General features: G+C 36.6%; 2 protein-coding genes across 2 annotated transcripts; both read right to left on the bottom strand.

The window, feature by feature from the left end:
* LOC135153943 (mucin-5AC-like) lies at positions 1-4,144 on the bottom strand. The gene is made up of 5 exons (XM_064098890.1): positions 4,064-4,144; positions 3,625-3,757; positions 2,909-3,196; positions 2,253-2,378; positions 1-1,925 (listed from the first exon to the last, which is right to left on the bottom strand). Exons 2-5 carry the CDS (start codon positions 3,680-3,682, stop codon positions 1,117-1,119), a joined length of 1,281 nt encoding a protein of 426 aa, XP_063954960.1. The 5' UTR covers positions 3,683-3,757; positions 4,064-4,144; the 3' UTR covers positions 1-1,116.
* Positions 4,145-7,990: 3,846 nt separating this feature from the next.
* LOC135153962 (uncharacterized protein F26C11.3-like) lies at positions 7,991-10,940 on the bottom strand. The gene is made up of 4 exons (XM_064098935.1): positions 10,877-10,940; positions 9,749-10,027; positions 9,212-9,331; positions 7,991-8,679 (listed from the first exon to the last, which is right to left on the bottom strand). The coding sequence occupies exons 1-4, from the start codon at positions 10,938-10,940 to the stop codon at positions 7,991-7,993; spliced, it is 1,152 nt and encodes a 383-aa protein (XP_063955005.1).
* Positions 10,941-11,890: the final 950 nt, after the last annotated feature.

Below are 11,890 nucleotides of genomic sequence, written 5' to 3'. Positions count from 1 at the left end.
CCATTCCCTGTGGTAGTTTATTATGGTTAATTAATATTAATTACAAGCACTTCACGAATTACTGCACTTCCGATCGCCTCAATTATCGTCATGTTTTGATGTTCATGAACCGTCACTGCTTTTTAATTAAGTCTTGTCTAAAGTGCGAAACTAATTGTGATTACAGTCATGTGACCCGTTTCATAAAGAGTTAAAACTGTTGTAACTTTGTTATTATTGTAACTACCATGGTAACCTTGATTGTGATAAGCTGCTTAGCCATGTTACCATGGTAGTTGCCATAGGCAGAATTACTTACAAGTGGTTGGTACTGCGAAATCGGATAATAGCATGTCGAAAAGCTTCAGTATGTCCATTTTTAATGCTATTTTCAGAGTAAAAATAGTTGTAATTTATTTGAACATTTATTACTTTATAAAAGATATTTAAGAACACTCATTGTTATTATTTGGTTTTTTTCTACAATTCCCTTTAATCAATTGATTCGTAGTCAATTGAATTCACTTCATAGTCTTAATGTATTGTATCACATAGTTGATATATTTGAAAGTTTTGTACTTACTACCAATGCGAAATAAGAAATACATATCACATAATGAAAATATATTATTAGGTTAATATGTACAGAATGTAAGTTTGAATAATTATATTAAAACCCAGACCCCTGGGAACGATTTTTTTTACTGGGGGTACCGATGTAAATTTGAAAAGAGAGAAAAAAAAGTTTCATTATGAAGGTAGGTCATTTTGTTTACATTTTTTTCAATTTTTACACATCTTCCAGAATTACCTGGGGTGCTGCCTATGAAGAATAATACACGCAGCACCCCAAGGAAATCTTTGTGATGCTGAAGCACTTCCAGGACCCCCGCTTCCCAGGGCCATGTTAAAATCCCTCTTAAGTTTGGTCAATCATCCTCCTGAATTAAGTTCGTTCATAGTTTGTCAAATTTCGTTCATATTAATTTTGCTCTTTGAGGAAAGACGGAGATATCTTAATCATGTTAATGATATACTATGAACACCTTAATAGTCACAGCTCCGCAATATATTTCCGCGTTTGTGAAAAGAATTATCCATGATAGAAAGGTTATTCAGTGAAAGACGCTCTACAGCCTACTTCCCCCAAAGGACGCCGATCTTCTGAAAGCGTTGCTTTTGCCGAAACAGAAACGGCCCTGTGCGCTGGATAGCTCTTAGCTTCTCACAAACCTCCCCAAATTTAATGCCATCACGATCTGTGAAATATACAATAATGGCCGGAATAGTGACTCCATTCCGTCCGGAGATTTCTGGACAGACGTGGGTAAACATTTTGACATTGAGCGAACACCTCGGACAGGTTCCACAAGAAGTGGCATCACTAGAAGGGGTGTTGGTATCGGTGGCATCCGGAGGGATGGTGTTGGTAGAAGTGACAGAATCGGTTGTGAAAATTGTGGTGAAACTGTTGTCCAAGGTCGTGTTGAAGGCGTTGCTGTTCGTTTCTTGAACCGTTGTTGAGGGAGACTTTGAAGCAGCGTTGGTAGCCAGAGAAGTGGTGGTCATTACCTGTCCTTGTGTAGGACTGGATGTTGCCAGTGATGCGGCTTGGGGTATGTTGGAACTGGTTGTAGTGGTATTGTCTCCTTTGATTGGGGCTGCAGAACTGGTGGGATCGGTGACCATCGTGGACAGAGTGCTGACCAGGAAAGGGGTGGTCACCTGACCTTGTGTAGGACCGGATGTTGGCAGCAGTGACCTGGCTTGAGCTGTGCTGGTATTGGTGGAGTCTGATGTGATCCTGGTTGCAGTGGTATCGTCCCCATTAACTGGGGCTGCAGAACTGGTGGGATCGGTGACCACCGTGGACAAAGTGCTGACCAGGAAAGGGGTGGTCACCTGACCTTGCGTAGGACCGGATGTTGGCGGTGATGTCGGTGGAACTAATGTTATTAAAAAAAATATGAATAACGTTCATATTGTTTCTAGAATATGGCGATGATATAAGGAAAATATGCCAGATTTGTCAACTACAGCTACAGGCTACCTTTCCCGAGAGCCTCTTGTCTACTATTGGCATCCACATTGTAAGGTTCGTTTTAGGCGGGAAAATGGCTTTCATGGAATTTTGTAAATTATTACACTGCAACCCAAACATCCATAGCTGAACCTTTATAACGAAATTGTATTGGTTACTTTCTAAAGAATTTAATTTCTAAAGAAATTATAACGATGTAGATTATGTAGATTATAGAGATGTAGATTATTACCTTCACAGAAAAAGGTGTTCCTTTCCATGCATGAATGGTCGTATATTTTATGGGGGAATGTTCCTCCATAAAGATCAACACACCTGTGAGATCCTCCTGGCGTCGGATACAAGTCCTGCCACCAACCTGTAACAAGACGACAGAGAAATATTCAACAACTGCTCCACATGTCTAACGTCTGATTTTATATATTACATGTATTTTACTCGACATTTTGGTGTCTTGACTAATAGACAATATGCCATGATTACGGACCAACAGATATAAAGGCAACAACAACTACAACGGAATGAATAAAAGACAATAATGTGCAACTATTATTTCGGTTACCCTGCTTGGGCATTCGAGCATTCACGGAACTTGATCCTGCTGGGGGCCTATTTACTGCACCTGGGTGGAGAGTGAAAAATGTAGATAAACGCCTTACCAAATGACGCAAGTGCTGTGACTGAAAAAAAGAACTCCGGCCCTTGTAACTCAAAGCCCGAAACCTTATCCACTGAGCCAAAACGCATCGGAAGCGATTATGTTGCATTTATGTCGAGGTGACGAGGTAGTGGGGTGAGGTGGGTGGGGGGGGGGGGGGGTGAAGTCTCTACATTCTTAGTCTAGGTATTGGTCGTGGTTGTTTCTTTGAGATGAAACTATATACTCACCACTGTCGCTGTCAAGCTCCGTCCCATCAGCGCACTGGAAGACGCCGTCGTCCTCTGTTTCATCACACCCAATCCACAGCCAAACATGCTGAAGTTGGTGTATTATTGAAACAAGATATGCAGAGACGTCATTGTATTCTCCTTCTGAATTTGGTACGTAGACATGCGCCCCAACATTACCACATATCGTATTTGCTTCTTCATACTTTTCCGTCAGAGTGACGCTATACAAGGCATAGCACGAACTCCCGTGAAGATTGAACCATGGACTATTACATGTGTTTCCTCCTAAAATGAAAAAAAATTATAGGGAATAATTAAGATTAGAATCAATCCATTGATGTAAAGCCCGCCACCGTGTATGAAAGGAAATACGAAATTTGTAAACCAACTATTTTAACATTTAATCATAAATCTTTAAAAAAAATCTTAATGTTGGGATAGATTTTAATATAAAATTTCGGAAATGATATCATATTTTAGCGCTTTCTTTCATTTTCTCCTTTTTTGGTCGTATTTTTTTTTTTTTTTTTTTTTTTTTTTTTTTTTTTTGGGGGGGGGGGGTTCATGCCCCCATTCCCAAGTCCCCATGTGTACGCCAGTACTTCTCATCACAGTGTATAGTGTATAACTTATTGCCGCTAAAAAAAAGAGGGAGATGGTCACAAATCGATTTTCTTATAGCGTATATTTCATTGTGTCATCATGGGTCTTACCTTCTGCTTGCTTGGAGAGCAAAAGAAGGAGCAAGGCCAAACAGTTTCCAGACGTCATTTTGTTGCTTTGAGCTTTGAAACACTGATGATCAGAATGAATTATGTTTACATCCGTCAATGAATAGTCTATATGCTGTATAGGAGATAAGCAATCAGAATAATTTATTTGTAATATACCTATAAAATATTTGATTGAATTTGACTCTGGAAATACATGTCTGCGATAAATTTGTATACGATCATTCTAACGAACTGGATATCATAGATGAACATTTGGGTCATAATAATCTACCGATACCACAATCGGGTTATTTTGAGAATTGTTTCAATTTTAACTAGAACATTTTACTAGAATTTGTGTTACTTTAATGAGAAATATGTCATTAGAGCTGTCTCGAATATTACTGATGCTTATTTATCTATAGTCAGAAGAACTTACCCCAACCCCTTACTAAATGACGCATCGAGCTCCTCTCCAGTTATTGGACAGTCTTTCTATCGGTACCCAGACTATGAGAGTGAAAGATAGCGATTCGAGAGATTTGCCTGATGCAAACACACTCATACAACATACCCTGGAAGCACGTAATAACACGTTATTGACATACGCATCGTTACATTCTCTCCCCCCACCCCCCCCCCCTCTCTCTCTCCCTCTTATCTCTGCCCTTCTGTATTCTTTTCCATTCCTGACCTTGAGAATTTCAATTATTGTGTATCTATAATTTAAAATCGGAGGCCATTTTTGTCTTTCCATTACACGTGTCTTGTTGTGTTTATACTCCACTCTAAATTTTGCCGTATTTAAATTACGGTATCCTTTCTTGGGAGAACAGTTCAAAAGTCAAACTTCATATCAATAAATTTTACTTATCCAAAAAGACTAATAAGAATTATTAAATAATACAAGTTTTCGGGCTCATTCTAAACCATTCTTTTATTCATGTAATGTTCTACAAATCCATGATCTTTATACATTTAATCTTGGAATATTTATGTTTCAACTCTCACGAAAAGAATTGCCCACCACTGTCTCTTCCTTATTTAGAAGGAATGACGAGATTTATAGTTATCCTACTCGTCAAAGTCATTATTATCATTTTCCACGTACTCGTACTGCTTTTTCACATAATACAATTATTGTCGCAGGTCCATTATTTAGAAATGATCTACAAGCTGACCTTAAAAATTCCATTTCCTGATATACTTTCAAACGTAAATTGAAAACTTCTTTTTTAAACAAATACTACCTCGGCTCCCTATAAAATATTCCTTCTACTATTGCTAGTCTACACTGCAAAAACTCGGGTGTTGATTTAACACCAGCCCGGAATCTATATGTCCACACCAGAGAAGTATTGAAACAACACTAGTTTGGAATACTAGTTTTAATACTAATTGGTGTTGTATAAACACCTATCTGGTGTTAGACCAAAACGAACTGGTGTTGTTCAACACTTGTCTGGTGTGGACATATAGATTCCGGGTCGGTGTTTAATCAATACCAGAGTTTTTGCAGTGTACCCTTATCTCCCCCTGTATCTCTCTTTCTTTTTAGGTAATTTTTTTTTCTCTCTCTCTTTTTTTTGGTAACATATTGATATTAAACAAATTGACAATACTTATAAGTTATTTATAGGGAATCTTTAAATTACAACTCTGCTTTTTAATAGTTTGCCATTTATATCCTCATTTTATTGATGTATCTGTCTCCAATTTGGAACGTTATAACCATTGTCTTATTCATCTTACATTGTTGCGATGTATTATATTATTTTATCATTAATAATTTATTGTTTTTTGATGGACGTACATTGTATTCAATATTTTGTGAGACATGAAAATAAACCAAACTGAAACTGAAATACGTCTCAATATTATTTTATTCAAAAGCAGGGACATCCCCTTTTAGTCTAGTCATGTGCTTTATTTCATTGTCATTCATCATGTTCGTATAAACTAATGCATTTTTAATCAATATTGATTCAATATAGTGATTTATCATCGTAGTTACTGCTCTCTTTGCCATGTTTGCTGCTGATGTGGTGGTTGCTCTTAGTCAGTTTAATCGGGGCCACTTCTCAAGTTCTCATCCATAAAATGAAATCTATTTATTTGAGAAAAATCAACGTTACTGCGCATGAATAGTGAGGAGGAGGGTGCATAATAGAAGTTTCCGCGTCATGGGGCTCAGATTCGGGATGAGGATGCTAGAACAGGACGAATGCTGTTTTAATTCATCAATTGTCGACAAAGACTTCTTGGTTGCTCTTTGTCAGGAAGGGCATGTGAAAAATACATAAATTAATCAATGTTATTGAATCAATTCTGCATCGCGGTGCCTCACTACTATGAAATCTTAAGCTCCCTATCATTATAATTATCGTTGAAGTTGCTGATAACCTCATTATTTTTTTATGCACTGATTTAAGGCACATCTTACCACAGTTCGACCAGGATATAGGCTTCAATGTAAACCATATCATAGCGACCTCATGCCTACTACTTGGAAACAATGATTATTTTATTTGAAGACCCACCCTCACCCCCCCCCCCCCGCGAAAAATCTAAACCCATTACAGTACATTTCCTATCACCCCTCTTATATTTGAAAACTAATAATACTTCTTCTCATTCTTTTTATGATTAGAGTGGCAAGTTGACGTTTTATAATCAAATGCATCTTTTACGGGTGAGTGGATCACGGTCGGCATTGTTCTCATTCATGGACAACTCGTTCGGAAATGGATGGAGATTTATTTTGTCATTACCAATATCAATACTGGGATTCAATTGAATTTGAGAGGTTTTTTTTTGCAATTCCCTTGGCAATGTTTGCTGCCCTTAATCTAATGGAATAAAATAAATTTACTATTTTTTTACATTTGAATTCGATTTTATTAAAATCTGAATTTGTGATGTAAACATAATACGAATACTATGTACAGGACTTTCCACGGGATCCCAAAATATCGACATTTGAATCTCATTATTTTAGTCAGTGTATTACATCTGCAGAAACGAGGACAATAAATTCTAAAGACATTTCTCCAGCCGTCTTTGAAAAGGTGATTTCAAAAGTGAAAGTTTAAATTATTGCTTCCAAAATTTTAATAAAAAGACTTTCATGACATTTGTCAATTAAAATGTCCCATTGGATATGGAAATAAATGATATGTCTATAACTCACTTTTCGACAAAGCGGATTTAGTGCCTACTGAAGTGAAAATCTTCATTTTGCGTTCTGCGGCCTCATTTTAAGAACTATATAATTTTAATTCCCTATTTTCATTAAAATCTTTGCTAATCATTTTTCACTTCAAATGGGATGGCAATGTGTGCATCATCGAAACGTGTAGACTATTATTCTGCAGTTCTGCTCCATTCATTCACATTTTGAGTGCAACTGTGTACTGTAAGCAAATATATATTTGTAAATTTAGGTAGGTAGCAATTTGAAGATCACTGAGAGATATTTAATTGTTATCATTATTAATGTATCATACAGGTATGAACGCCTATACGTTTCAGGGGGGATTTAAAAATAGGTTCCAATTACAGGACGAATAAAAAGGTGACTTTGCAATTTTTATTGAAGATTCAAATAGCCCGCCATTGAGGGTGAACTGAGAAAAAAAAATGAAATAATTTTAATATCAAAATTTCAATGTTGCGTATAATTGGGCCTTTATCGCTAAAAGTAAGATTATTGCAACAGGAAAGATGGAGCTATTTCAATAACTTCTGAAATTCTGACAAAACTAAAAATGAAACAAACAATAGAAAGAAAATACCACAAAGAAGTATTTAGCCTATATGATGAATATTGTAGTTATTAAATTATTATTCATGTTAAATTATTCATACATTGTACGCGCTATGGTACTTTTTGTTTTTAGCGCTTCTAAATATCCATTATTATTATTATTATTATGATATTGTAACTGGACTTAAATACAAGTCCCAATAAATCATATTATAGTAATGCAAAACAGATGAAAAGGTGATAATAGATACATTGGAACAACATGTTTTTCTTAACAAACAGATCAAAATGATGAAAATTGTATCCCTGAGAACTTGTCGGAAGATAAATTATTATTGAGGTGGCGACATCAGAAAATTCATTTGATCTTAAAATCATATTTACGCAGGATTTGTTTTGCCATGTGCCAATAGCCATAGGAGTGCCCCCAAACAAACCCCAATTTCTGACGAAACTTAAAAAAGTCAACCACCCCCTACCACAGGTACGCTGCCAAAAGATTTTTTATGTTGATGAATGTGTTCATATATAGCATTATCTTTGGGGTGGTTGGGCGGAATAATAGATCGCTTTGGTTTGCGGCTTTGGTTGGAACGGAGTTCAATCGCTTCCCTTTTCGTAATATTGACAACCTGGAGTCGAAACAAAATAGGACGAACTGACTTCATCTTTCTGTCGACTGTTCAAGCTACAGAGATTGTCTTGCTTGTTGAAAGACCGGCAGTCGTTCCGTACCATACAGAACCCTGCGCATTGGATCCTACTAACCCCTATATGCTTCTTCAAGGTGTGACCTGAAAGGCAGTATCCAGAAAGGTGGTTATCGTTGTCATTCTCTGCAAGGAAGAACATTATCGACCTTCGTCTCGAGGGGTTACCAGAGGTAGCGGCGGCGGTTGTGGTGGCGGCGGCAGTGGTGATGTTGGTGTTGGTATTGGTCGTGGTGGTGACGGTGGCGATGGTGTTAGTGATGTTGTTGATGCTGCTTGTGGTGCTGCTTGTGGTGCCGCTTGTGGTGCCAGATGTGATCGAAGTATCTGAGTAGGCGGTTGTGGGTGTTGTAGCGGTACTGTCAGTGGAAGCGGTAACACCTGTGGTAGTTACCTCACTAGCTATTACCCTCGACACCAATGCAGTGGTGTCGATGGTAGCTTCGATTGAGGTAACTGTATCGGTGATCTCTCCGCTAGAAGGTTGTGGGAGACTGGTTGGTATCATCGATGTTTCTTCAGTTGAACTTTCTCCTTCAGTCGTAGGAATAGCCGAGGATGGTAGAGCTGTCGCCGGACCTGAGATAAGATGAAAATATATCATCTGACCATATATAATAATTCGTGTGTATACATATTAAACATGAAACATTCATTTGATATAAACTATATAGCACTGGCAAGTACTATGTTATTTCAAATATATCTGTATCTAGCCCTTGTGGCTATTGTTCCTGAGTTCATTTATTTATCATCACCTTTTAGAGCTTCTTGCAACTAACAATGGATGCACTTTCTCCTCTCTCTAGAGAGCAGTCCAACAATTCCATTACTTAGAAAATTATCTTGGGCCTACTTCATATCAAGTATAATTATGAAACGTGTTTTTTTTAATGAAGCTTTAAATTTTTCTTTCTTCCTATAACTCCGATTCTGCTTATCGAAAAACGCCCCCTTCACAACGACAATATTACATAAGATTGTCTCAGTCAAACAAAATGAATTGAATTATACACATCAAATCTATTCCATTAATTCGATACGGATATATATATATTATCGATTACCGATCAGTTTTGAGATGGTGTAGTTTGTGCAGGTGTATCATTACCTTCACACAAGATGATGTCCAAATCAGTACAAGTGCTATCAAGAAGTTCAAACGTGCTCAATTTGATGTCGATGCATTTCTGATTATTACCCGGGACTGGTTCGCCATCTTGCCACCAATCTACGTTGCCATTAAAAAAATGAAATAAAAATTCGTTCAATAAAGGAGAGATGAGTTATATGAATAACTTTTAATTGTTCAAGATTTTAATGTTTCTTTTATTGCGAGGTGTGATATAATCTAAACGGTATTATCCATAATAAAGGTAACATAATTGGATTTGTGTAATGGGGGGGGGGGGTTGCAGCTCTGATATTTTCCTCGGAAAAAAAAGATATAAAGAACCAAAATGAATTAAAGGAAAAGGGTATATAATGCCATTTGCTTTTCATATCATCTCGTGTCAAAATCTATTGCAAAATACGATTTTCATTTTGAAAAGTCCATATTTTTTGCTCGCTCTTTACTCTCGCTCGCGACATATAAAATTTTCCCCACAATCAAGTCGGTTTTGGGTTTTCATCAACCCCATCATACCATTTGAGCTATCTAACTGAGTACCATCCACGCACTCGAACACGCCATCGACATCCTGTTCGTCACACCCAATCCAGATGTAGTTTAGCAACGGGTACGCTGACGATATGTACTCTGCTACGTCGTCAAACTCGCTCTCCGAGTTTGGAACGTAAAGCTGTGCTCCGACACTTGAGCATTCGGTCTTTCCTCCCTCGTATGTCAAAGGTAGTATAGTGCTCCAATATGCATAACACCTATCCTGTATCAGCCACCAGCCATTTGGGCACGTAAATCCACCTGTGTTGAAATAATTAAAAGAAAATTATACCATGTTAGAGACCTATTTCATTCGGATCAATTTGACGGAATACTAGTAATTGCTTTTTCATTTTATAAACCATCAGGTTATAATACGCTTGACATTAGAACCATTACCAGATAAAACCTTTACTTAACATGTCATATGTAAACTGAGTTCCAAAAGAAACTTAGCAAACTTTTACAAGGTCATTTCACAAATTCCACTCAGTCAAAATGAACAATATATTTTTTTTTGTTACACAAGCAGACTAATTCAATAATCTTTACTAAGCACATGTCAATAATTAAGAGATTGGTTAAATCGCAGATAAGCTATATAGCACCTCACATCAATTGGTTTTTTAAATCCAAAGTCACAAACTGGCAAAAGAAAGACCAATGAAAATGAAATGGAACTAAACAAACTCCCAAGTTTATTACACATGTCATCATCATCATCATCGTCATCATCAACATCATCGTCATTATCGTCATAATAATTATTATCATCTTATTCGCACCACCATCATCATCGTCGCCGTTGCCAATGTCAGCATCATCACCACAATCACCATCACCACCATCACTATACCATCGTCATAAAAAAGCCATTCTGTCCATATCCCTTTGATAATAATTAGGCCTATTCGTTCAATTCAATGAAACGAACGAACATTCAATCAATTAAATAATACACAATCGGTTGATAAAGATATTATCAACTACTTACTTAATACAAAAAAAATTATCGACCGATCGATTAAACAATTAGCAAATCGATAACTAAACTGCATTCAATACATCTATGATATAGCACTTCAAACCAGTAGAAACACCTGCACTTACCATCTTCTGTGTTAACCAGATAAGCTATCCATAAGAGTTGAGTTAAAAAAGCATAACTTCTCATTTTTTTAAGTAATCAAAGCTTTTTCGCACAGGATTTAGTCCGATATTGACCATCCACTGTTGATGATTGATTATAATTACAATAAACTTTTTTAAAGTAAGATCATATTGCTACTTTGTTTCCCTTTGTTGCGGATGTTCTTCCTATAGACAATAATAAATAGAAAAAAAAAATGCTAAGGAATGAGGGAAAAAGGTAGCTCAACTTCAAAAACCGTTGGCCAAACGTCAAAATAAAATATCATTCCCCATGCATGAAGTGCTCAAAAGATAGGAATAGACATTATTAAACGAAATTGTAATTTTTAACAGTCTCGATCTGATTTCCTCCTAAGTTGATGAAAGGTCTGATCCGTGAATCGTGAACGCTGTATAATCGAAGTTGACTTGAAATTGAACGGGGGACACAAAGGAAAGCGTTACTATAGACATAGCACAGTTTACTTATCGTTCTCTCACCTTCAAATATGAATATATCTCGCAGGCAAAATGATCTTCATGAAATTGCTTCAAAGGGTACGATTTTCCTCATATATTGCAATTGCGATGTGGCCTACTTGATTAATCATAACTCACTGAGGCATAAGTGACGTTTTCATTTATGCCAATAATACTTTTCCTGTGGGCAATTCATTGGAAAATCTGTTCATTAATAATTTATTGTGGGAATTATCAACGCATATTTTCAAAAATTAAAAAAAAAACCTGATTAATTGGGGGAAAACCGGTCAATTGGCGAGGATTTTTTTTTTAAGTCAGATTTTATCTGTCCTGCTTTCTTCCAACGATGGTCAAGGATATAATAGTAGATTTACAACCTTACTCGATTGTAAGTTCTTTTTCTGAATGTATGAAAAACATGAGGAAAGAATGTTAAGCTTCTCTCACACAATATAAATTCTGATTATCACCTTGAAATGATTAAAATGCAAATGAAAATCGAATTATTAG

Source organism: Lytechinus pictus, chromosome 4, assembly GCF_037042905.1.
Source record: "Lytechinus pictus isolate F3 Inbred chromosome 4, Lp3.0, whole genome shotgun sequence".
Lineage (NCBI taxonomy): Eukaryota > Metazoa > Echinodermata > Echinoidea > Temnopleuroida > Toxopneustidae > Lytechinus > Lytechinus pictus.
This window is presented reverse-complemented; position numbering and strand designations above follow the sequence as displayed.

Bases quoted from the DNA above. Each gene is read 5' to 3' on its own strand.
- LOC135153943 (XM_064098890.1), bottom strand. From the start codon at position 3,682: ATGACGTCTGGAAACTGTTTGGCCTTGCTCCTTCTTTTGCTCTCCAAG. The intron at 2,379-2,908 runs GTGAGTATATAG...GTCTTGTTACAG, and splicing joins GGAGCTTGACAGCGACAGTG to GTTGGTGGCAGGACTTGTAT. The intron at 1,926-2,252 runs GTAATAATCTAC...TAATAACATTAG, and splicing joins GAACACCTTTTTCTGTGAAG to TTCCACCGACATCACCGCCA.
- LOC135153962 (XM_064098935.1), bottom strand. From the start codon at position 10,940: ATGAGAAGTTATGCTTTTTTAACTCAACTCTTATGGATAGCTTATCTG. The intron at 9,332-9,748 runs GTATGATGGGGT...ATGGCAACGTAG, and splicing joins TCAGTTAGATAGCTCAAATG to ATTGGTGGCAAGATGGCGAA. The intron at 8,680-9,211 runs GTAATGATACAC...ATCTTATCTCAG, and splicing joins GGACATCATCTTGTGTGAAG to GTCCGGCGACAGCTCTACCA.